Raw genomic sequence first — 24709 nt, 5'->3', positions numbered from 1 at the left:
AACTGCGATATCAGTCACGTGGCTTGTGATTTACTTCATGAAGAGCATATAATTGGCAGTATGGAGCTAAATCAATAATTAAATCGAATATCCTGAAGTTCATTTGAGAATACATGTAGACACACGTGGGATTTAGCGCTAAATTAACTTGTGTATGGGGTATAAGTCGCTTCAAAAAGTTCTATAGTAGTGGCCTCCGCCAACACCAAAAAGCGATCGCCCCGCATCGTCATCTCAATTTCTCGAGCTTCCTCGTGCCGACCACACCGTGACAAACAGCCATCATGTCTAGCCAGAAACAGATTGACCCCAAGAAGCAGCAGGGTATGCTTGTCCTATTGTCCCTACAAACCCTAGGGATTCACCAGAGCTGATGCAAACCCCTCAATCCAGAGCTCCAGTACCAATACACCAACTTCAAGAACACCCTCCAGCAATTAGCACAAAAGATTGGTGATATTGAGCAGGAGGCAGAAGAACATAAGTGAGTCATTACAGTGTTATACGCCGTCACAGCATACGGGATCTTGCTGTGGTTGGATCGGGGGCTACACCACGAGCACAACCAACGGTGTCTCAACGAATACGGATAATGCTAACATCTATCTTTTTTAGACTTGTGATTGAAACCCTCGACCCTCTCGCCGCAGACCGCAAATGTTTCCGCATGGTGAATGGCGTTTTAGTTGAGCGCACTGTCAAAGATGTTCTTCCTACACTCAAGACCAACTCGGATGGGTTGAAGCAAGTATTGGAGGACATGCTCAAGCAGTATAAGTCAAAGCAGAGTGAACTGGATGCCTGGAAGGTAAGCGCCTCTCCTGTTTCATGGTCGTTCCTCAGCCTGAAACCATATTTTCGGAACTTGATACGGGCAGTGCTGACCTTAATCTCCCCTTTGCAGAAGAAGAACAACATCCAAGTTGTGCAGCCTTAGTGGCATTCCTTTTCTCTGTATATTTTCAATTTATGTGTTCCCGGGTGGTGCTATCTGAGTGCAAGCGCATCGGCGTTACTGGGAACGGCAAAAGACTAGACATAATGCAGCGTTGATTTGTGCTTCGGTGTCAAACTTGCAAGATGAGCTCCTTATCATAGTAAAAAAAAATATATACCCATAAGTTCTGAATCGTGGATGTTTCAGCTGGGGGTCTCGGACCTCGATAATGTCATCAGACGGCAAAGTCTTGAGATTGCATATATCAGCCTAATAAGTTGAAGAAAGGCCGCAGTTGATGCCTAATTTAGGCCCTCCATCTGGTCACCTTAAGACTTGTACAAAACTAGACATGCCCATGTACATCGAGGTAGGTATTTACGCGTACCGAGGATGCAAGGCATGATGCCTGACTTGGCATCAAATGACCAAGGCATTATATTATATTGGGCCCTGAAGAACCTACCTTATGAAGGTGGATGTGCAATGGAAATTCAATACCAAAAAAGGACATGAGGATCACCAGGACTGAATCTGTTTTGATCCCAGCTTCTATAGATCTATGATGGTTACAGTCGCACCAACTAGGACGTCATAACATTGATGGGTAATGGTTTTGAATATTACTTTGATCTAATTAAAATATCTTTGAAAAGTGATAAATAAGAAAGTAAAAAGTAAGAAAAAAACCAATAAAGGGTATTATGTTGAAAGCTACATAGGTACTGAATCACATCCTCCAAGGCCACCAGGGCTATCCTGGTGAAGAAGGTAAAAGTAGCCTTTTCGGTGATTACCTTCCTCTTTGTCTACCTCTACCTGATCATTTCAAAAAAAAAAAGTTGATGTTTTACTGCTCTCCAAAAGTTGCCCCTTAACAAAGTGACGTTGATGACCAAAGTGGTTGATCTGCCAGGACTTCTGGTTCGTCAATTGACCTCCCCAGATCATCTTTCCACCTTAACTTTAGTTTGATCAGAGACGAATCAGAATACATCTACAACTCCCATCTCTAGATTTGGAAAGTTGGGCTCTCCCCAATCTGACCCACCTTTCCCGAGGTCCGGGCACGACTACGCGTTCTCAGCTTCACCAAATTCAGCCCTGACTTTTTGCGCATATTTGGTACGAGTACGTGATCGCGTTCTATACTAAAGAATCCCCTTATCTTTAGAGCCCTACTGTTTCCGAGACGAGGCTAATTGGTGCGCGCATGTAACAGAGTATCCTACATTATCACCAACTCCCCTAGGCTGAATCCATAAGCTGAAAGTTCGTACCCAGCCAATATAACCCTGTCTACTTTTGGCGCGATATTGCGCCTGAAACGGAGGCGATCGCGCATGATCTGACGTGGTCTGACAGAACACGCGAAACACAAGCATTGACGCCCAAGCCGAGGATCCACCGCGTATTCCAAACCACTCATAACCATGTCGAACTCTCCTTCAAAGGACCCTGAACTTGATCCCGAAGCGCAGTCGGGAGAAGAACAAGAGCACATGGACAAGGACCATCACGACGTGCAGGGACACCAGGGCGAGTTCGAGGTGAAGGAGCAAGATCGGTGGCTTCCGATTGCAAATGGTATGTCGCATGCATTTGGTCTTTTGTTCCGATTTGCACGTACCTTGCCTTTATGTTTCCCCCGCATTGGTCTAAACTGTACAAAGTTCCTTTTCATCTTATATGTCTTTTCCTGTATCGGTCGCAAAGCTCATATATCCACCCCCTTCTCATTACCCCTCAATTTGAGACCACGCAATGTCTCCTGTTAACATCTTATTTAGTGGCTCGTATTATGAAGTTGGCCCTTCCTGAAAATGCAAAGATTGCGAAAGAAGCAAAGGAATGCATGCAGGAATGTGTGAGCGAGTTCATCTCATTCATCACAAGTGAAGGTGAGTCTGTTTCTTACTTCAAGCTACGAGATATACTAATCCGCTATATGCGCAGCCTCGGAGAAATGCCAGCAAGAGAAGCGCAAGACAGTCAACGGCGAAGACATTCTATTCGCCATGACATCGCTTGGATTTGAGAACTACGCCGAAGCCCTCAAGATCTACCTATCCAAATATCGCGAGGTAGGGTCACCCGAACCCCAGAACGCAGCCCAGGATTCCTTTCCAGGATTCCCGGACCGAGCCTCGAGCAGTTGTTAGGTCCAAAATACTAAATTCAACCCCCAGACTCAATCTGCCCGTGGCGAAAACCAAAGACCCCCAAGCGCTGGCTATGGAGCCGGAGGACCTGTCGGTGGCCCCGGTGGACCTGGTCCTGCTCGTCCCACAGGATTCCCCGATGCCGAAGGCGCAAATCCCATGATGAACCCCAGCCTTGACCCATCCGAGCAAGACACCTCCGCCTACGGCTATCCCTCCATGGTCGGTCAGCCTCACAACGGTGCGGGCGGCGAGTCATACTAAGGTACGAGGTGAAGGAGTTGGCGGAAGGATACCCGATTTCGATACAGGACGCATGTCCTCGATACCACTGACATGGCAGATCCAATCAAAGCGTACATAAAGGCATCTTCTGCTTCTTTCTTTGGTGTTCATCTGGAACGGTCTCTCGGCTGGTCGATGTGTTCGCGGGAGTAGAGGGGTTTAACGGCATGGCTTTTTCGTTTGATTTCGACAGATTAGGATTTTCATCGGGCTTTGTAGTTTGATTTCGGAGTTTTGCGGCGAATTATAGGAATAAGGACATCCGTATCTACGACAGTTGTGAGAGTCTACAATCTGTACATTCCAATGTTGGAGTAAATACAATTATTCTCCCCTACGTGCCTTCTTTTGTAAGATCTTAAGTTGTTCTCGTATTCAGCCAAAGGTGCAAATGCAAAGGCACCTGAGACCGAAGTTCAGCGGGGCTGTTCCACCTCGCGGGGCATCAGAGAGCGCTCCATCAATTCAATTTACCCAGCATACTCACGACTCAGCCCATTTAACGACCTGGTATACTTATTGTCTACCTGCACAAATTATCTTGTATCGTGAGATTTTGTTAGAATCAGCTTTCAACCTTGGAAGCTCAAGATTCTTCAACTATCACGTCATTGGGGAAGCTGAGAAGCACCTCACATATTCAAGATGAGCGGCAACAGGATCCTTCGCGTGGGAATAATTGGGTATGAAGCCCATTGGCAAAGATCCCTATACAATGATACTAATATTCTACCCAGATGTGGCGAAATCACCCAAGTTGCCCATATTCCAACTCTCGGGTTCCTCTCAGATTACTTCCAAGTCACGTACCTCTGTGACGTCTCCGACAATGCACTCGAGCACTGTTCCAAAAAGGTCATCGGGGGCACCCCCAAGACAACCTGCAAGGCAGAGGAGCTCTGCGCCTCTCCGGACGTGGACATCGTCATGATAGCCAACAGCGATGCCTTCCACATTCCGCACGCGCTACTGGGCCTGAAACATGACAAAGTCGTCTTCATCGAGAAACCCATGGCTCTGTCTCTGCAAGACGCGGACCAGCTCATTGAGCTCGAGAAGCAAACATCTGGAAAGGTGATGGTGGGATATATGCGACGGTATGCAAGTGGGTTCATCGACGCCGTCAAGGAAATAGGAAGCTTTGATCAAGTGTGCTATGCGCGGGTGCGAGATATCGTCGGCCCCAACTCGGACTTTGTGGGTCAGTCCGGCACGTTTCCAAAGGTTTTCTCTGATTATAGAGCGGAGGATTCGAAGGAATTGTCTAGCAAGACGAATGAGTTCCTTGAACAGGCTTTGACGAGGGAATTGGGGATTCCGGTTACGTCTGATACTGCTGCTCAGTGGCGGAATCTGGGAAGTCTTGGGTCGCATGATCTTAGTGCGATGAGAGAGACTCTTGGTATGCCGACGGCTGTGCTTGGTGCTTCTTTATGCTCTGCGAGCGGGCCGCCGTTCTGGAGGTAAGTTGTGAATTCCATATCTGTGGTTCTTGTCTGTATGCTGATTTTTTTTTTCCAGTGCCCTCTTCCAATATCCTTCTTTTGCTGTCTCTTATGAGTCTGGGATTGATAATGTCCCCCGTTTCGACGCATCGATTGAGGTCTTTGGTGAGAAGAAGACCGTCAAGATCTGTTTTGACTCGCCTTACGTTAAGGGCTTGCCTACCACTATGCACGTTCGTGAGAAGTTGGAAGATGGCTCCTTCCGGGAGTCTGTGGTTCGGAAGACTTACGAGGATGCTTATACTTTGGAAATGAAGGAGCTTTATGCATTTGTTGTTGAGGGTAAGCCTGCTAAAACCACCTCAGAGGATGCTAGGAAGGACCTCGAGATCTTCGGTATGATTATGAAGGCAGGTTTGGAAGGACAAGCTAGACTTAACAAGGCTGTTCGGAACTAGTCATGCTATGCATACTTTTGTGTAGAAGCATTGTCATGGAAGGATATCAAAATTAAATCAAAACGTTATCGTCCGGTAGCTTGAGATCAAACGGTCTTCAATCTGAGACCCTCATATGGAGTCAACATATATAACCGAGCTCAGAAGTACTTTATTCCCATTATATTCCTCACATTCATCAGTACTGTTGTCATTTGGTCAGGTGGCTTTCCCCCAATGACCTTTTGGGCCATACTGCGCAGGAATGCTAGGCCACACATCTATGCCGTCTAAAATTGCAAGTCTGCAAGTTTGGTTAACATATGTTGTAAATAATATCAAGATGCCGGTAACTTACGCCATGCCTCCAGTGAGGTGCGGGTCGATGTGGCAGTGGAGGAAGAAGGCCTGGCTAGTTAGTGAAGACCGTGAGAAGTTTTATACATGGATTGGTCTCTTACCCCCGGATTTTGCACTATCAAACACATGTTAACCTCTTGGGTTTCCGAAAAAAAAGGGGAAAGAAGAAGAGTGAAGAGAGGAGAAACTGAGTGGAAGACTTACCATGATAGCGAACTGCCAACCAGCTTGGACTTAGCAAGGCAGGAAGTGTTGTGAATGTATCTATTCCATCCATAAGTTCAGCACTAGAATAATTACCAGGAAAGCTCTGTGTGTCATACCTCTCATTGGAGGGTCAACCATATTAAACATTTCTGGGATTTCCTGTTGAGCCTCTGCGACAGAATTCCACTTGAACTCGCCCATGCCGGCACCCTAAGCACGCAAATCAGAGTCCGTACAATGAAATTCATACTCGAAGGGTGGGCTTAAAGTAACTCACGAGAATATAAACCAAGTTTGAGTGCTTGTGAATCGGATGACCAGGTTGGAGAGTCGATGCGTTCCCAAATACCGCGAAAACGATATCCACCCAGGTGTCGTTTTTCGTTGCGATAACCAGGTCACTGTCCGCGTATGATTGAGGGTCCCATAACATCGGCTTCTCTGACTCCAGAGACAGACTGTAGGAATGATCTCCGTTGAGGGACCATTTCCAGGCTTTTTCAATACGGCCAATAGTGAGCAGGTATGTTTGATCCGCTTCTTCGCTAGGTCGACTCGGGATAAGTGGTTTAATCTTATTTTCGTCAAATATAATAACATCTGTACTCATATTGTTTCCGCCGTAGTTGATTGATGGTTTTCCCACGACGGAGGGATCACCGTTGAGATAGGAGAGAGTGCCGTATCCAGCAACCTTCTGGTTGAGTCCTGCATTGGCTGCTGTTATGAGGTAGTTACCTGGCGTATTATTCAACTGAACTAGAACGGAGTAGCGGCCACCGTTACTGAGTGTCAGTGCCTAGTAAATGATTCTTTGTCAGTGCAATGCTCATAACTTTGCAGTGTATCTCGTGAGGCGGGTATAGTATCCTACATCAACTTTGGTGGGTACAATGTATCGGCCATCGACTTCGTATACCCACAGAGAATGATTGTTAATAGAGACTGTATTTATTAGCGAACAGGTTTAGCTTTCTCCTCTCGTAATCTAGCAAAGCACAACAATAAGCATACCTGTTGGGACGGAGATCGATGCCGAACCGATAAGATTTAGGCTTACCCAGCCTTTCCGGGTATCAACTTTGACCACTTCCTCCATAGTCTCTGTAGCAATGCATTTATCAAACATGGATGGTGGGATTGCGGTGTAGTTATGCTGAGAAGATGTTGTTTGAGCATAGGTATTACCAACTGGGAGACATCTTATGTTGAACTCAACGTCAGCTTTCTGATCAGCACTTTGAGAGTTATCACATACCCTTTCGCTGTGTAGTTCATACCCTGGAGCAGGGGGGTCAATGGGGCAGGAGTCAACGAGGTCAAATAGGCAGAGTCGATGCAGTGCACTCTACCTTTGCCATTGATCAAGATAGAATCCGCACATCTGGAATTGTCATGAGCCCATTTTCTCACAATACCTCTATAAAACTTACAGTGTATCAAGGTTTGCAGAAACTGCAATATCCCGGAGCTCTTCTGATGTATTGTGAAACCAATCGGAAATCATCATCAATTTGGGGTCGCGGATGGCATTATTAATTTGAAAATGTGCCCGTGTGTCATCTGATATCATACTAGCCAGGTTTGCGGCAATGTCTCGCGGCCTGGGTCATAAGTACTCAGCTTCCTGCGCAAATAGGTAGATTCCATGCGGGTATGAGCAAACCTGATATAAATCGACCCGTACAAGCCATCCATTATTTGCCCTGCGCAATGCGAATGATACCTTCAAAATGTAAGCAATCTAGAACTCATTACTAGGAGGATCGACTTACCAGTATGTTCCGTATTGCGTAGCAGTGAATTTGGAAACAAATCTTCCGCCAGGGGCAATAAGCCTCTGCGAGACTCCTGGCACACCATCTGACCATGATGTTCCTTGTTGCCTTTCCTTTGTCTTAGTGGTGAGCCAAGTTATTTTCCAAGAAGACTCACTCAATGCCATGCCAATGCATGGTGGTGTTAAATGGCAGGAAATTGTTCACTGTCACCTCCACATTGTCGCCCTCGTCAAATATGAGAGGGGGCCCGGGGAACTGCCCATTAATCAAGGCTTGTTGGCGCTCAACTCCATCGGGGGCCTCAGTGCCCCAAGTTAAGTTGAGCTCGAACTTTTTTGTCGGGCGAGGTGGAGCAAAATGTAAAGCAGCACCTAGTCCGATGAAACAAAACAGAATAGACGGCTTCATATTTATCGGGATGGGGACCCTTGATGCTACACACACATAAAAAATTATGTTCAGAACCGAAGTTACAATGAATACGTTCGAATGTTAGGGACCTATACAAGGGAGGTGTGGGATTTTACGTACTACAATATACTTCAGCCGTAGCGCGGTGGATGATGCAGGGGGATGGATATTCGCAAGTTTTAAAGAGCAGTTCAACGAAGCCATAATCCTTTGTCCGTGTACTCCGTAGGTGTGTATCCGTGGATCCTACGTATCTCTTCTCGTATTCATTTATGCAGATCACTGAGGTGTTGTCCAGGGGTAATTGGCCGGGAGTGAGAGGCTCCGTCCGACAGGGTGTTTAGCCCTTGGGTGCCTATTTTTGGGAATAATCTGGACCCATTACTGTCTCGAGACACTCAGCTGAGCTCTGGACCTTTTTTGGTTAATGCTACTCCATACATACCGAAGTCTTCAGTTGAGGGAACCTTATAAAGAGAATATATGCTCCCTTCGCAATTAGAGCAAACAAGGGATAGGGGGTACGGGAATCGAATTATTTTCAAATTATTGAGATCTCGAATGCCAAATCAAATCTTAGCCAAGAGCTGAGTTGGCGTAAAGTCCGTGCGGCGTAAAAAGAAAGACGATCTATTGATTGTTAAAACACTCTGTACATGATACTATCGGATGTGAAGGTCTCACTCATCATGGGCCCCTTAAAATTCCTGGGCTTCCATCCCAGTGGTCAATGGTAACGTTCATGAAAATATAAGGCATTGGAGCTGATATGCTCCGTACGAGTCTCACAGATCTTCCGTTCAAATTAGGGCACATATACGGGGTAGGTGGCGCACGAATAGGTGACGGGACCCACTCTATGTAGCTGTATAAGTACATGTACCATTAGTTATAAGAAAATTATACCTTGTCTACCTTGGCAGCGTGGGGGGGTGGTTATCCCGTAACATTGGGGTGGAATGGAATTCCCCTTTTTCCTTATGTTATTCCTTCGGGGGCGTGGCTGTTGGGTTTCAATCTTTTTTGGTGTTAGTATGTATAAATAATACATAGGAACTTGAATGTTTAAAAGGACAACTCTGTTACCCAGGGAACGACGTCCTATATATACCCTTGCGGCTAGCAAAATGGACCATGTACATAGATAGCTTATTGATACTGCCGTTTTGGACGGTAGATTAGTCTTGCTTCTAAGCGTAATAGCAACTTAATACTAGGCCCTAACTCTCTACCATATATTTCCATACTCCGTGGGTCCTAAATACAAAATGTTAGCTGAATAGATCGTAGTGAAAACCTGTAATCCAGGATATACATAATGATAAGCAGAATTGAATTGACCATAAGAAGATTATATATGAATGGAATTTTTGGAGAATAATCCTATAAAGGTACAGTTACTAAACTCAATAAAGCTATTAACACACCTAACCAGTTGGTTATGTCAAAAGGTAACTCTCTAAACCACTATATTTGTTTATAAAGTCTTTGTTATCTACGGAGGGAGTACTGAGTGTATAAACCAATCCAGCATCTACGCCCGCGTCACTCCGCAAAAGTTTTAACACCATTCTTCTGCCGCCTCTTTAATTGTTGTTGGATCTTTAGCCAGCGGAACCTGGGGTGCTAAAACTTTTGCTAGTCATTGTGGCAATACTGATAATGTTTCAAAAATAAACGTAGTATAAAAAAAACGTCAGCACTAGGACTCGAACCTAGGTTCACGAATGAACAGCATATCGGATGTTTATATTCGAGTGCTGCGCCTTAACCACTCGGCCATACTGACGAATAGCGTACTGATTTAAGCCAGTATTCAAATATATAATAGTGCTTAGGAAGCGGCATAACTAGCGACCACGGGCGTTTTTAGAGTTGATGCTGATGTGCTTAATCGTAAGCTATAGTAAGCCCAGATCATAACAAATCAATTGAGACTCGAGCAAATATTCGTGAAAGGGTTTTTGTAAATTCCAGTTCCCATACATTAAATATATATATGTATATCTGGGTTATCTATGGATTCACACACCAAGGAAGCTTCTAATCGCTTCACCTCTATATTTATAGCTCCTATATACCCATAGAAACTCCTTGTATTATTCATTCATACAAAAGCCTTATGATTGACTGATTTTCACCTCGAGAGGAGGGCCGGAGTTACCGCTACTCTCGGAGAGCGACCTTCGACGAGGTGGATCGAACTTTAAGAAAAGATCGATCAGCAAGACATCTCAATTGGTGAAGAATGTTAACTAAGCCTCCAGCGATCTAACGAACTCTATTGTTGTATAGGGGGAAGTGTGAAATAACGAACTTCGTAGTAAGGAGGGAAATTCGTTATTAGTAAGTATGGTGGATTAATTGGTATAGAGCGGTGTCAAAAGCGGTCTAAAGTGGCGTCTGGCCTTGGCGTTAGTTATGCTTCGCAAATGCTTTTAAAATAAAAATAACCAAAAAAATTTACACGTCAGCACTAGGACTCGAACCTAGGCTCACGAATGAACAGCATATCGGATGTTTATATTCGAGTGCTGCGCCTTAACCACTCGGCCATACTGACTAGTGTATACATAAAAAGGAAATAAAATGCTATAAATATGAATATAATACATACAGCAGTCTAAGCTTAGACAAGCAAATTTAGATTAAAATAGGGAATTGTAAACACCATCCCACCAAAGAGAGACTAGAGCGCCCTTGATGTAAGAGCAGATGAAGACATCTTTGACGGAGACGATACATCAAATCCTATGCAACTTGCGAGGGATATATGACCTCGTGATACGATTTTGGATGCTTTTACATAATCGCCTTCTCCGCATCCACGTGAGCGTCCAGCCCGATCCCGCAGTTCCCTCAACTTCCCGACTTTTTTGTTTCTTTATTTTGTTTGTTGTATTTATCCTCGGCAATCATTTCGGAGTTCGCCATGCCGTGAAGTGACTGGAGTTAGCGACTCGAATAATGCAGAATCGTGGCCGATTTAGACGAATGATGTCAATGGTACTCCTGCCATGTCCTCCGTCAACGATAACGCCCCCTCGCCGCTCCCGGTGGATGGGGTGAGCAAGCGCAAACAAGGTAAGCGCTTGTGCCCCCTGCCTGGATCGTTGTGCATCTTGATTTGTGGTGTCTTGTATCCTTTTCCGGTTATCGGTTCTTTTTGCGCGATCAGACTCGCTGACCGGTGACTCAAAAAAACTCTTAGGCTCCGCAGCTTGTGTCCACTGTCACCGGCGCAAGGTTCGCTGCGATGCCCGTACCGTCGGGACACCCTGCACTAACTGTCGTGCCTCCGGAAAGACGGACTGTCGCATACACGAAAAGAAAAAGCGTCTTGCAGTACGCTCAATCCTAGACCCCGTTCCGATCCGATCTCGGCCTCTACCCACATCCGATCCCACTTCAAACCCTGCTCTTCCAGCGGGGATACCCCTACCACCAAGTTTTCCAACTGCATTCCAGAGCGGCCATGCTACACCAATATCTGGAGGCCTTCCGCAACATGGATTCCAGCAAGGTACGGGATCGGAGACATTTGGCCGCCACGGCCCTGATATGGCGCATGCCCACGAGGCACACTCGGAGATGGAGCAACATCTCGTTAAATTAATAGATGAAGAGGAATCCGGCAGAAGAGAGATTCAAAGAGGCGTGCGCGCCTTTTATGTTGGACACGAACTTTCGAACATGTCATTCTTGATTCGACAACAACGAGAACAAGATGACGATGTATACCATTTTGCGAGCAACGAAATCCCACGACGTCAAATGAAGACGGGCCATGATCAACTTCTCATGGATGCTCTAACACTTCCAGAACCGGCTCTCGCAGATGAATTGGTCCAGGCTTATTTCACATATGTCAACCCTGGGTACCCTATCATCGACGAAGATCTATTCATGACCCAATACCGGAATAGAGATCCTGCAGATCCTCCACCAGTTTTACTTCTTCAAGCAATTTTGCTGGTTGGGGCACATGTTTCTCGTACAAAAGTAGAGCGAGACGCTCTTAAAGAAATTTTCTTCCGCCGCACCAAGTATCTGTTTGACAATCGCATCGAGCGAAATCGCGACATTCTTGTTCAAGCGGCCCTTCTTTTGACGTGGCATTCGGATAGCGCAGATGATGATGTTGCTGCAGATGCTCACTTTTGGGTTGGGGCCGCTGCACGTATCGCCACCGGGCTTGGAATGCACCGTAATCCCGTATCCAGTAGCTTCGTGACTCGCGATCGGCGGATGTGGCGGAGAGTTTGGTTCATTCTGATACAATTTGATGTGTTGATTTCCCTGTCATATGGCCGACCTCAAGCGATGTAAGTTATTCCAAACGGCCAACTTGCAGCAAATACTAATTTTCAATTTAGCAACCTGGACGATTCCGACGTGTCTCCTTTGACACCCGCCGATTTTGAGAATTGTGGTCCTCTTGTGCAAGCAGAATACGTGATGCATTTCACCGAACTTTGTACGATGATCTCGTATCTAATTCGCGATCGATTTGGACTTCGGGCGAGTGAAGAACGGCGAAAGGCCGTTCTTCAAGAAGCCGACGGATCACTGGCAACCTGGTCTCTGAAACTTCCTGATAATCTTCGGCTTCGCGCATCTGATATGGACCCTTGGTCCGCCATGCTCCATTTGACCTACAACAACTTCCTCATTCTGCTGCATCGGCCTCATCCCAGAGCTTCGGCTTATTCCGATGACTATGGCCCTCACGACGCAGAAATTTGCAGTGCAGCTGCCGGGGTTATAGCCTCAATATTCGAGGAGCTCAGGATGCATGAGCGCTTGAAGTACCTTTGGTACACTGGCGTTCACACCCTCTTCACGGCCATGATCCAAGTCCGAGTGGAGCTCCGCTTCTCCAATCCAGTTCTTGCCATCAATGCCTTACGCCGCTTCGATTCCGCCTCTTACTCGCTGCGCGAGTTAGCTCAATACTGGGTTCATGCTGGCACAATCCTGCGACTCTTCGAGGACTCCAAACGTCTGCAAGAGGATCTTCGACTGGCAACCACGGAACGACCGAAACAGTTCGGCGACGCTCATCATGCGCACAAGATGCCCATTGCCTCTCCTGTTCCATCAATTACCATGCATACCCCCGGACCACTCTCCTTCGGTGTGCCCACACCCGAATCGACCCCTCTCCAAACAACCCTCTCACCACAACCCAACGCTCCCCAATTTAATAATTGGATTGCGCCTCTTAGGCTTAATGTTGGCCCTCTGGAAAGGAATGATCCTTTCTCAAGCAGCATGCAAGTGGATTCTATTGAGCCAGCCCGCGATTATCCGGACTGGAGACAGCTATTCTCCTTCGGTGATGTAGACCTACCTCCTCCCGTGGGAAGTGAAGGTCTGCTTGAGCTTGAAGATGAATGGCGGCAGATCTACTGGCAGGATGCCCCAATGGCAGATCTCATTCACGATGGAGGATGGATACATAGTTAGCTTTGACTCGCTACCTCTGGTTGATGACTGTATAGAGCTGTCATCTTTTCCATCGCCTGCTCTCCACATACCTTTTCTACCTTGACGACGAGACGAGCCATGCCAGGGCACGCAGATACACGATACATTTTAGAGACCATGTCAGATCACATACACCTACAGGCCTAGCCTACGATACCATGTCACAAATGATCACATACAATGATAGAGATATACCATGTCATATAATTGCAAATAGTGATATCAGATGAAATCAGTTGGGATCTTTTTGTATCTCGCATCAATAAGCCAGGCAACATCCATGGGTATAATACGTACGAGAGTGTTCCAAATCGCGTCATATATACGTCTTCGCTAATTGCACGGCTTAAGAATACTGCAAGAAATCAGAAATCGAACCAAGACTCACCCATGCAGGAATAGAGAAACGAAACATAATACCTAGCCAAACACGAACCGCCGCCAATTATCCGCAAGCACCTGGACACCTTGTCGCAATTCCCATCCACGTAGCTGACAAATCTGTCGGGCCACATCTTCCAGCATCTCATCCATCTGCGCACCTGCAACGTGAAGATCACTTTCAATAAGAATGCGGTCCTCAGGCAAGGCCTTGATAACATCGCCAACCTTCTTTTCGGCCGCACCGGAGAAATTGATAGGTTTCGAGAAGGAGAAATAAACATCCGACGGATTCGACCGGTGCAAGAACTGGCGAATGGGCTCAACCGAACCGGTATAAGAGTGCATGCAGATGCGAGGTGGGAACGGCCGATACGATTTCCTACTGGGGTTGGATATTTTAGTGGACTGAGATCCGTCCGGCGTCTCATCTTGATCATCGTTTTCGTCGTCAGACACGGCGCCTTCTGCATCCCGCTGTTTATCCCTCTTCCGTCGCGATAGCACAACCCGTTCATGTCCTGCCCAGAGCTCCTTAAGCACCTCGAAAACCCCGCCGTGTGCTTGAACGCTATGCAGTGAGACCGCACGGTTCATTTCTCCTGCTAGCTGTAGCTGCGCTTTTAGCACGGTGCGTTGGTGTTCCGGTTTGACGCGGTACTTTGAGAGACTCCGACCCTCACGTGAGCCGGGGGTAAGCTGGTCATCTCTGTTGTCGCTGTCGGTTCCAGTCCATGGGCTCGGGAGTCGGAATGACCTGTCCAAGCCGACTTCGCCGACTAGTGCATTCGGAAACTGTTGGAGTCGGTTCCGAGTTTCAGATATTAGTTCTGAGAGGGGCTTGGGAACAGGAAGTAAATCAATAAATGGCTGTTCATCGGCCGGAGATGGTGTTAGGACAGTGGCGTAGTGGGCAGACTTGTGCTCGGCTGGGGTTTGTGCTGCTGTTGGTTGTGTAGTGTCGTCCAGGATCTGGTGCGAGAACCACGGGTGCCAGCCGAAGCACGGGACTACGCGGTCTGTTGTTGATTGGCTTGTTTTGGCTGAGAGTGATACGGCTGTTTGTTGTACTAGCTCTTGGTCTTCCCCACGAGTGGCCATGATTGTCAATGTCGTCGCTTTCATCTGTGGGATGTCGGCCACTGAGGCCAAGGTGTCGGTGGGGTGGCAGTGGGCATCGTAGACGCCAATATCCCAAGGGAAGGGCTCGTCCTCTGGCATGTTTGGGGAATATTTAATAAAAATCAGAATAGAACAGGGCTAGCTAGATTCATGGTTTTTGATATACAGGAAGTTCCCGAAGTGATGTAAATGGCGTTTGTGCTGCCTGGGGCATCCATCACATGCTTTCTCCGCAATTTGTTGTTTTGCATGCTGCAACTGCATTTTAAGACGCCGAAAGTCTTATGATCATGAATCTCTGGCCCTTTCTTCCCTTCTTGGGGATATAGATTGACTCCTCAATGTGGTCCTCGCTATCAACGTTGCTCGCGCTGCCTGTTCTGGGCCTCATCTCTATCCCACTTATTCTCTCAGCATGGGTTACAATCTCAGCTGCGATTTTCGCACTGGTAGTCAGACTAATAGTAGTCTATGTTGGGGTAGTATACGGATTGGTCGTGCATTTCTTCTCTGTGCCAACCTCACCTACCTCGTCATTATTGACATTCGCGGCCTCAGAACCTACAACTCCAGCTGCTGGTAGATCAAGAAGAAACTCCAGCCAAACAACGATACATCCGCGAAAGACAAATGACCTTTTCACTTCCTGGGCCGCGGGTATTAGTCTGGACGACCCAGTAAGCCGCAAAAGGAACTTTTATGCACGGAGCATGATCGAGGCCCACAACCTGCCTATCCCCGTCTACGGCCTGCCAATAAGCGGCGACGAAAGACGAGACTTCGAAGGAGTGGGTGGATGGCGCTCGTACGGGGCATCCAAAACACGCAGCTCACATACTCCACACGAGAAAGCCACAAGCTCAACCTCGTCCTCTTCGACACATAGCATCGGCGACGTCGACCCAGACGCAGACATCGACGCAGATGAGCGAGCCTGGCTTTCTCTAAATAACCGTCTCGAGCTCCCCTCACATCTCATCACGCTATGCACAAGTGTTCACTCCGGGAGCACCATAAACAGCCCCACGCAGCAAGCGGCGGGCCCACAGGGCATCTATCCCGAGAAGCAAAAAGACGGGTCAAGACATCACCACCGCTCGCTCACGACTTCCTCGCTAACGACCTCTGACCGGCGCACAGGCACAGGGCTCTTCCTGGCGCTGTCAGCCAGGCCTGATAATGCCGCTGTTCATTCGAGGGAGTACGGCCAACCGATGTTGTCGTCAACGGCACGACTCACGGCCCCGTTCATGACGCCGCAGCCATATGGGCGACTGGATTCGAACTCGAACTCCCAGTCACGAGCTCTCCCGTGCACTTTCCCTGCTAGCCGTGCACCATTCACAAGCTCCTATCTCTCCAGCTCTGGGGATGGGGTGGGTCACAGCTTCGGGAGCAATGGTAGTGGCGGGAGCTTTGCTAACGGAGGTGGGGGTGGATACTTTTCTTTGAGACGGCCTGGGTCCTCTGGTAGCCAAATTCTCTCTGGAAGAGTTAGCCCTAGTGCTAGTAGTTATAATACCCCTGGGGTTGGTCTGTCGACTGAAGAGTGTGATGCTTCATCGGTGGGGCTAGCGCGCTTGATGGCGCATTATCCCACTAGCCCTAGACATCGGAGACAAAGTATCTCTGGACCGAATTCGAGGGGGCTAGCTGCCGGAGATCGAGCTGGATGAAGAAAGGGTGTTCTCTTTCTTCTTTTCTTCTTGGGGTTCGGAGGCGCGAGGAGCATAAATGATAATAAAAAGTGTCATTAAAGCTGTTTCTCCGACTGGAGTATTCATGGCAAGTGCCATTGATTCTGTTCAAGTTTATCTAGTCAATATGTACCGTACATAATTGTAGTCACGGAAAAGATGGAGAGAGACACACAGACACAAGGGGCAAAAAAAAAGAAAAAAAAGCCACAATGAACGAGGGATGAGCGTCTGATATCACACTCCAGCTCTAGATTTGATAGAACATTATTCACGACAAAGGAAAAGAAGACATCGCCATCATCCACATCATGACTGACGACTTCTCTCCCTCTGGCTGACCTCTTCCATCTCGTTGAGCACAATATTGTTGAATTCCTCCCATCCATCGAGATACAAATGGTGGCCAGCCTGCTTCACAACGACCACCTTAGAGGAACCTTCGTCGGTACGCTGCTCCTCTAGGGTGGCCTTTTCTAGAACCTTGCGCTTTTCTTCTTCCAGTCTAGCAGCAGCAGCATGTCCACCCGAGACATCCATCCAGTCGTGATCACCATACATAAATACCACGGGAAGACCCTTCTCGCGCCGAGCGGGTGCGGAAGATTCAGATGAAGGAGCAGCTGTGGAGGCGGGTGTATTCTCGGAGCTTGTTGATGGAGAGGTGGCGGCGGCAACTGGATGAGGGAGGGCATTTGTGTTTTGTATTATTTGTCTTCCGAGGCCGTGTACACGGTGGATGAGAGGACTGCGAGCGAAAGCACCAGGGGCAAGAATGTATGCTAGCGCGTACTCGCCGCTACCGCGAAGACTGAAGATCGAGTATGAATAGTCGTGGAGTGCCTTAGCTTCCTCGGCTGGTAGGTGGGAGAATCGACGAGAAGTCCATCCAGACACGAGACGTGGGCCTAAAGGACCAGCCCATCGCACCAGACTGAAGGGGGAGATATTGGCGTCCCACAGATACGATAACCATTTAGGGATATTCCGTCGTGGAGGTGTGGCGGCTGCACCAGGCTGGGGTGGTTGTCTCCCAGTGATAAAGCTACCGTCGGTTGTTTTTGGTACCGTCTCCGGAATGGTAGTAGATGAAGTGATATCTTGCTGGTCTTGAGTAAGCTCGTTGGCCATTGTTGATGCTGGAGGCTCAGCCACATCTGCGGTGACAGCATATGGGTCCTCTGGGATGCCAACTGGAGACGCCAGGATAAGCTTGTTCAGATGACCGGGGTATTTGAGCGCATAGGCAACCGCCATGTACCCGCCGAGACTGTGTCCAAGCAAGGTAAAGCGATCAATCTTCCGTTTGATGCGCCATTCTTCCAAGGCATCTACAAACCAAGCCTCAGCTTCCCTGATGGCTTCTTCTCTTTCCTTTGCCTTGATTTTGAATGAAGGCCGAGTGCTGCGGCCCATGCCTAACATGTCCAAGGCATGGAGTTGCCAGCCTTTCAACCGACTCAGTGGTTCGAAGTTTTTATAGAAGAATCCAAGTCCGGCGCCGTAGCCGTGTAGCATGACCAAATGTTGATTTGCTTCCTCGCCGACCCTCTCCACCGAGAACTCATTGAGCGCGCGGTCTTGCCCGCTCAGTTCTACCATGCTGGAGCGCCATCGGCGAGGGCCATAAGGGTCATCGAGGGAGTTGGTGGTGACCTCACCCAGCTGATTAGGGTCTGCACTCTCGAGACTTGTAGGGGTAGTCCCACCGGGGAGCTCTGCGGTGTTTCCAGTTTGGAGGTGGGTGGGGGGCTGGTGATGCAAGTAAGGCAGGTAAGAGAGGACTTTATGTTCAGCAGCGGCTGCAGGTATACGAGCCCACTATATAAAGCAAATCATCAGCGGATATGCGACAATTGGGGCTATACGATTGTAGCTTACCCATTGATTGAAGCCTTCTCGGTATCCCAACGGGAAAAATGCGCGCGCCGCTGCTGCGCCAGCAGCAGCATGAGCCGCATATGGAGTTCTCGGGATCCTCTCAGTATTATTTCTAACTGTGCTGTGGCGACGCCCATGCATGTCCTCTTGGGACGAGTTGAGTGATTCTGACGCCATTGAGGACAGTCGTTGGCGGTGCTCCCGAGGGAGGGTGGCGAAGACACTTGAGCGATATGTCTGGTATTTAGGGGCTGAAAAGGGAGAGGCAAGTCGCAAAGGTACGGCTGCGGTTCGCATACAAGTTGGAAAGATAAATTGTTGTTGGCAAAAGTTGAATGTGGCGCTCATAAGCGTATAAGAAGGGAAACCGGAGACAAAACGGTCACTCCGCTTAACCCCGGTAGTCTGGCATATGCGCAAATCCGGACAGAAGAGGTAATATCCGATAGAAGAGAATGAAAAGAAGAAATATTGAAATCCTCTAAGAGCAATGGACTGTCAATAACAGAACCGTAGAGAAAAAAAGGATGTCAAGTCAAGTGGGCTGGCTAACGTCGATCCAACTTCGCTTCCTTTCAACTTCCCGCCTTCCTCTCTCCTCCTTCACATGCGATGACTCGCTCTAGGCCGGATCGGCCAGTTTTGATTTGACTTTTGCTGAGTTTTTCATATTGACCATTCTCTTGGGACTCTCTTCTACTATGGCCTCACCTTTAGACCAGGTGGTCAAGGGTGCCCCAACACCGGGTGCTCGCGCCTCAACCCCAGAGCCATTGAACTCCTCTCAAGCTCATCCTTCAGATTCCTCTCCACAACGTCCATCGACCCCAGACCCGCTGGCAAACCTGCCCTCCTCCCCGCCCCAGATCTACCTGAACCTCCTAATACTCGAAACCTCGCTGCGAGCCCAGTATCTGGCCCTACGCGAGCGTCGCCGCCAGAACACATTCTTCCTACTTCTACTAGCCGCTTGGCTTACTCATTTTGCATATGCCCTTTTCCTTCGTCCGCGTGAAGATGGCCGTGGTGTCGGCGGCTCTGTCTACTGGGTAGTGGAGATGGCGGAGAAAGTAGCTCTGCTCGGCGGGGTGGTTACCGCGCTCCTCGTCTGGGGTACAGGGCAATGGGAACGAGGAATCAGATGGCCTCGGCGCTGGCTCGCTGTCTCCAATCGTGGCCTACGCGTGATGAACACTAAAATTATTGTCATCCGCGGTCCCTTCTGGCAGGAGCTACTGTCTTATGTCTCATTCCTGTTCCCATTCTCCGTCCCATTCCTACCCTCCCCTAATGGAAACTACCATTTTGTGGAGCGGAGCCCCTCAGATAAACGCGCTGGTGGTGGTCGGCAGCACTATCAACAGTACTACAACAGCGGTGACAACGAGTCCGGCTTGATAGAAGAAGACCTCAGCCCAGGAGGCGACTACATCCGTCTCCTCCTGCTGCCCAAGTCCTTCTCCCCCGAATTCCGCGAGAACTGGGACGATTACCGTACAGATTTCTGGGAAAAAGAGAACGAGCGCCGCGCCCAGCTACGCCTCAAATTGCGCGAGCGCGAACACCACCTCGCCCAAACCGAAGGAAGCTGGCTCGGCCGACTGGGGCTCGGCTGGCGCGCCTCGCAACGCCGCCGCCTCGTCGCAGGAACCCTGCATCGCCCACTCGATTCGGAACTCAAACACCGCATAGGCCACAGTCACCACCCCTCCATCACGAAAATCAACCACGAGCGCGGCCCCTCCTCCCGCCGAAATACCCGCTCCGAGTCCCATTCCCGCACCTCATCCCGCAGCACCACCCCGGTCGACATCAGCCTTGAAGACCGTCCTCCGTCCCGCTCTTCCACTTCCAGCCGGCCCCGCCGCGGGAGCACCGCCTCTGGACAGGAGGCGAGTCCGCAGCAGCGGAAGCGGAAGGGCTCGACGCTGAGGCGGGGTCTATCGCCTCTTACGCAGGCGCAAATCAGAGAGGGTGTACGGACCCCGTCGTTCTCGTCTGACGACTTTGTGATGCCTACGGGTATGGTTGAGAAAGATAAAGAGGAGGCTATACCGAACTCTGTTCCGGAATTGTAATACTGCACCGCACCTTAGCACGAAATGTCGTTCATGCTTATGCTGTTCATGTCTCTATACCCTATTTTTCTTTTCTGCCTCTCATATTTGCCAGACACTTGTTGCTCAGAACGCTGCTGGAAACATGCATTGGCTGTGTATGCATATCCCTTAGAGTGCGGTGTCGTTGGTTCTATAGATAAGCCCGAGTGCCTCGCCCATGTATGCGGCTGTGTTGCATTTGATTCCTTTGGTGATTTCGCATTCTACTGTATCTCTACAGTGTCAAATAAACGAACGTCTGCTCATCGGATCACATGACGTGGCATTACAATTACAAGTAAGCTAACCATAAAACTACCATTCAGGTTTTGATTAAGTCAAGGATAGAGTATTCATTCATATTTCTCGTATTGAGTTCACTAATATTTCCTCACAAACCCACTCCATACGCCAAGCACAAAAAAAAACATGCGATGATATCAATCCCAATGCAATGACAAGAAAGCATGCTCGTAAAACTGGAGACAGGCAAGTCCTGCATTCTCTCCTCTGGGTGTTTTCCACATGGAAGAGAGAAGTTTGGACAGTGCCACATAACCCAGATAGATTAGACCCGGTACACGTCTTCTTCATCCTCGAGGTACATCAGAATATTATCATCGTTCATGACGCGCAAGGCCTGGATAGTCTCTGGGCGGGAGAAGACATGTGAAGCGCCAAGCTTGGGCGACTCCCGGATAGCAGTATTAACAGCATTGATCAAGTCATCAATCTTGCTTGTATCGCTGTCATTGAACACGGTCTTGCCCATGAGTGGGCCCAGAGTCTGCCGGAAGATTGTCATGCGGGCAGGGGTGATGGGGACGTCTTGGGAAGTGGACTGCGAGTCTGTCTGAGACTCGATGAGCTGCGAGGCTGGCTGTGAAGATGCCATTGACATCTGAGAGTCGGTTTGGGTTTGGGTGCGGCCTGCCTGGCTCGAACGTAAGCGTTGAGCGCGAGGGCTGGCTGTGTATAGGTTGTCTGGGCCTTCGTCCTCGTCTGGAACTGGAACACTAGACTGCGTTGTGGTACCGGTACTGCGGGTGCGTGCTGTGCCGGTGCGTCTACCTGGTGTGGCGGTTGATGTACCGCGGGCGGTGGTGTCATCATCGGAGTTGTCGTCGAGTTCGGCATCGCTGTCATCGTCATCGTCGGAGGAGGAATCGTCGAAAGTGGTCACCTTGCGTCTCTTCCGGCGCTCGTCCTCGACCACTTCCTTGAACATGGCGAAGCGCAGGATGGCCTCGGCATGTTTAGCATCCTTCTCGTCTACTCGGTTAGACAGACGAGCCTTGGCGTGTGCAGTGGACAAACGAATCAGTGTCTCGAGAGTACGAGGGGTGATGGGCGATGTGCGACGCTTGTTGCCGGTGATTTCATCGTTTCGCAGAGCGGAGTATGCGGCGATAACGTGATCGGCAGCACCCTTGGTCAAGACGGGCATGATTCGCCTCTTAGCATATTGGATATACTTCTTGATGAAGGGAATACTAATGATTTCCACATGCTTGCCACGGCGGCGGCCAGTATTGGCAGCGTCAACCATGCCACCGTGGAGCATAACATTGAACTTCTCGAAAACCTCACTTGGCGCGTTGGTATCTTGACGGTCCTCGCTTCCCACGCCCAATGTTTGATTGAGTTGTTCCCGAACGGGTGCACCCTCCTCGGTGCCAGGTTGGCGGTAACGGTGCATGCGTAGAACATGCTCTGAGATTATTCGGTCATGGGCGTCTTCAATATCATCGGTCACGACAAATAGCAAATCGAAACGAGAAAGCAAGGAGTCGGGGAGAGCAATGTTCTTATGCGGGTCCTTGTGGGGATCATATTGGCCATAAACGGGGTTGGCTGCTGCAAGGACACTGCAACGAGCGTTCAAGCTTGTGTGGATGCCAGCTTTTGCGATTGTAACGGTCTGCTGTTCCATAACTTCGTGAATGGCAACACGATCGACATCACTCATCTTGTCGAACTCATCAATACACACCACACCACGGTCACCGAGGACCATAGCACCAGCCTCTAGTCGACGTTCGCCGGTTTCTTTGTCGGATGTAACAGCAGCAGTCAAACCGACACCAGACGAACCTCGACCGGTAGTGGCGATTGCCAGTGGGGCAGTATTCAACACGAAACGAAGAAGCTGGGACTTCGCAGTCGAGGGATCACCAACCATAAGGATGTTGATATCACCACGAAGATGGGTTCCGTTATCCAAGTTCTTCTCCATTCCACCAAGAAGCATCAGGAGGATGGCTTTTTTGATGTAGTCATGTCCGTGGATACTGGGAGCCAGAGACTTGGACAACAAGTCAAACACATTTCTCTTCTTGGCAATCTGATTGATGTTTCGAATATCGGTATCCGTAAGCACAGCCTCCGCAATACCTCCACCGCTCTTCGAAGACAATTGAATAATATTGTTTGCCATGACGACGGTGCGGAACGTCGATGAGCCACTGCCTCCGTTACCGAGGGTACGGTAGATACCCACCAGCTGGATTCTGTCACCAGGCTTGGCGGTGTCGACAAGATCGTCGTCCAAAATGACATCGACACTTCGGGGCAATTGTCCTGCCGGGGCACGTTCGGGCATTTCTTGGATAGAAATCGACTGGTGGTCGAGATATGTTGAGTAACCGTACTCGGTGATAAGCTAGAAATCATTAGTCTCGAATAGTGAAGTAAGATTGTCCGGTTTAGACTCACTGGGTTCTTTTCCTCGTCCTCTTGGGGGTAAACATTCAAACTGGTTGCCCCACTGGCACCCATAGTTTGATCACGATACTTTCTGGCAACAAACCGATCCTTCCTCTCGACGTAGTGAACGCTCTGGACGACCTTGGGGCGTACCAGAGAGCATTTTGTGACGATACCCTCGAGTGAGACCATGTGGTTCAGTTGTTGCGAGCTCAATGTGCGGGGGTTGCAAGAGAATTCTCCGAATGCGCCAACATAAGCGCAGTAGTAGTTCTGTTGATATTGTTAGACATGCAATGTCTGCTAAAAATCGCCGAGGACCAAATACACACCGCTTCGTCCGAAGTTTCTTTAAGTGGTCGGCTGGGTAGGGTTTTGACGACCGCCTTCAAAGCTGCGTCAAAGGCTTGTGAATAATCGAACGGCGAAGAGAGCAGCCTACATCCATTAGTCAATGAGCCCATTTCCACTTGGTATACAGATGTAATTTACCCATTGGCAAGCTCCCGGTTGTGTGCTCTGATTTCATCGATGCTGACCTGTCCAAAATTATCAGCAACACCTCCTGGAAGGGAATTTCGATCCACGCACCGTTAACCGTCGCGCACCCTTGTTTAGCATAACCACAATATCCGCTCGATAACTGTTCCAGTCCATTAGATGTATATTATAGCATATTGATCTTCAATGTCGACGAACCTGCGTGCCCGTGCATCATCTGAAAAAATAACTTTATTAGCCCAAAGAACACCACAAAAACCTAATGAACTTACTTGGATCAAGAAATTCAGTTGCGGCACGCACGCGATCCTGCGCGGCCTCATCGCGTAGTTGTAAACCGTCCATGATGTGTGATGCAATATAGTGTGGTGGGAAGGAGGGGAGTCGAGGTCTGATTGGAATTTCCCGATTTGCTAAAGTGGAACGCGTGTAACTTTGGGAGTTCACGCGAGGAAGGCGCGTCCCACGGGTATCATGTGCCGTGCTGAGTCAGCGAATAATTTTTTCCTGGGCTATATAAGCAGCCATTTCCCCGATCCTTTTCTTCTTCTTCAAGCGACTCTACGTGCGTTCTCCTCCCCCCAACAGTCTGGAAGCCTTCTCGGCCTTCAACACTGGACTTGGTCATTTTGAACTTTTCCACTGACTTTTTTTCTCCAACAGTTCAAAGAATCACTTTAGAGTAGACGTCCCCTTTCTAAACTCTTTAAAAGAGCCACAGAATCTCCACCCTTGCTGATGACTACATGTCCTCGATGCCCTAAAGTGAAACCTTTTTACTCCCGCCTCGACTGTCACGCGTGCTGT

General features: G+C 48.8%; 10 protein-coding genes across 10 annotated transcripts; 6 read left to right on the top strand and 4 right to left on the bottom strand.

Annotated features, from left to right (window-relative positions):
• Positions 1 to 232: 232 nt before the first annotated feature.
• Positions 233 to 937, top strand: N7447_006440 (putative prefoldin subunit 2; the record flags this gene model as incomplete). The annotated part of the gene is made up of 4 exons (XM_057230702.1): positions 233 to 324; positions 394 to 484; positions 616 to 808; positions 905 to 937. Exons 1-4 carry the CDS (start codon positions 285 to 287, stop codon positions 935 to 937), a joined length of 357 nt encoding a protein of 118 aa, XP_057085792.1. The 5' UTR covers positions 233 to 284.
• Positions 938 to 2370: 1433 nt separating this feature from the next.
• N7447_006439 (nuclear transcription factor Y subunit beta) lies at positions 2371 to 3363 on the top strand (the record flags this gene model as incomplete). Its single annotated transcript, XM_057230701.1, has 4 exons — positions 2371 to 2524; positions 2728 to 2838; positions 2894 to 3021; positions 3127 to 3363. The coding sequence occupies 4 exons, from the start codon at positions 2371 to 2373 to the stop codon at positions 3361 to 3363; spliced, it is 630 nt and encodes a 209-aa protein (XP_057085791.1).
• Positions 3364 to 4029: 666 nt separating this feature from the next.
• Positions 4030 to 5287, top strand: N7447_006438 (Gfo/Idh/MocA family protein; the record flags this gene model as incomplete). The annotated part of the gene is made up of 3 exons (XM_057230700.1): positions 4030 to 4067; positions 4122 to 4847; positions 4906 to 5287. The coding sequence occupies 3 exons, from the start codon at positions 4030 to 4032 to the stop codon at positions 5285 to 5287; spliced, it is 1146 nt and encodes a 381-aa protein (XP_057085790.1).
• A 198-nt stretch (positions 5288 to 5485) lies between these two features.
• On the bottom strand, positions 5486 to 8022 carry N7447_006437 (Multicopper oxidase type 2; the record flags this gene model as incomplete). Its single annotated transcript, XM_057230699.1, has 12 exons — positions 5486 to 5570; positions 5625 to 5674; positions 5728 to 5741; positions 5831 to 5890; positions 5950 to 6043; positions 6111 to 6632; positions 6708 to 6778; positions 6848 to 7035; positions 7092 to 7217; positions 7267 to 7437; positions 7609 to 7719; positions 7769 to 8022. The coding sequence occupies 12 exons, from the start codon at positions 8020 to 8022 to the stop codon at positions 5486 to 5488; spliced, it is 1746 nt and encodes a 581-aa protein (XP_057085789.1).
• A 3020-nt stretch (positions 8023 to 11042) lies between these two features.
• Positions 11043 to 13494, top strand: N7447_006436 (Transcription factor; the record flags this gene model as incomplete). Its single annotated transcript, XM_057230698.1, has 3 exons — positions 11043 to 11109; positions 11237 to 12350; positions 12402 to 13494. The coding sequence occupies 3 exons, from the start codon at positions 11043 to 11045 to the stop codon at positions 13492 to 13494; spliced, it is 2274 nt and encodes a 757-aa protein (XP_057085788.1).
• Positions 13495 to 13935: 441 nt separating this feature from the next.
• N7447_006435 (TatD family hydrolase) lies at positions 13936 to 15117 on the bottom strand (the record flags this gene model as incomplete). The annotated part of the gene is made up of 1 exon (XM_057230697.1): positions 13936 to 15117. The coding sequence occupies one exon, from the start codon at positions 15115 to 15117 to the stop codon at positions 13936 to 13938; it is 1182 nt and encodes a 393-aa protein (XP_057085787.1).
• Positions 15118 to 15359: 242 nt separating this feature from the next.
• On the top strand, positions 15360 to 16694 carry N7447_006434 (uncharacterized protein; the record flags this gene model as incomplete). The annotated part of the gene is made up of 1 exon (XM_057230696.1): positions 15360 to 16694. The coding sequence occupies one exon, from the start codon at positions 15360 to 15362 to the stop codon at positions 16692 to 16694; it is 1335 nt and encodes a 444-aa protein (XP_057085786.1).
• Positions 16695 to 17024: 330 nt separating this feature from the next.
• Positions 17025 to 18893, bottom strand: N7447_006433 (putative alpha/beta hydrolase; the record flags this gene model as incomplete). The annotated part of the gene is made up of 2 exons (XM_057230695.1): positions 17025 to 18536; positions 18597 to 18893. The coding sequence occupies 2 exons, from the start codon at positions 18891 to 18893 to the stop codon at positions 17025 to 17027; spliced, it is 1809 nt and encodes a 602-aa protein (XP_057085785.1).
• Positions 18894 to 19297: 404 nt separating this feature from the next.
• Positions 19298 to 20674, top strand: N7447_006432 (Spo7-like protein; the record flags this gene model as incomplete). The annotated part of the gene is made up of 1 exon (XM_057230694.1): positions 19298 to 20674. The coding sequence occupies one exon, from the start codon at positions 19298 to 19300 to the stop codon at positions 20672 to 20674; it is 1377 nt and encodes a 458-aa protein (XP_057085784.1).
• A 589-nt stretch (positions 20675 to 21263) lies between these two features.
• N7447_006431 (MCM DNA helicase complex subunit MCM3) lies at positions 21264 to 24247 on the bottom strand (the record flags this gene model as incomplete). The annotated part of the gene is made up of 7 exons (XM_057230693.1): positions 21264 to 23357; positions 23411 to 23674; positions 23734 to 23839; positions 23894 to 23940; positions 23993 to 24044; positions 24101 to 24119; positions 24175 to 24247. 7 exons carry the CDS (start codon positions 24245 to 24247, stop codon positions 21264 to 21266), a joined length of 2655 nt encoding a protein of 884 aa, XP_057085783.1.
• Between the last annotated feature and the right edge of the window lie 462 nt (positions 24248 to 24709).

Source organism: Penicillium robsamsonii, assembly GCF_028829455.1.
Source record: "Penicillium robsamsonii strain IBT 29466 chromosome Unknown utg000003l_segment0_segment0, whole genome shotgun sequence".
NCBI classification, from domain to species: domain Eukaryota; kingdom Fungi; phylum Ascomycota; class Eurotiomycetes; order Eurotiales; family Aspergillaceae; genus Penicillium; species Penicillium robsamsonii.
Note: the sequence above shows the minus strand (reverse complement) of the source record. Positions and strands in the feature narration are given on the sequence as shown.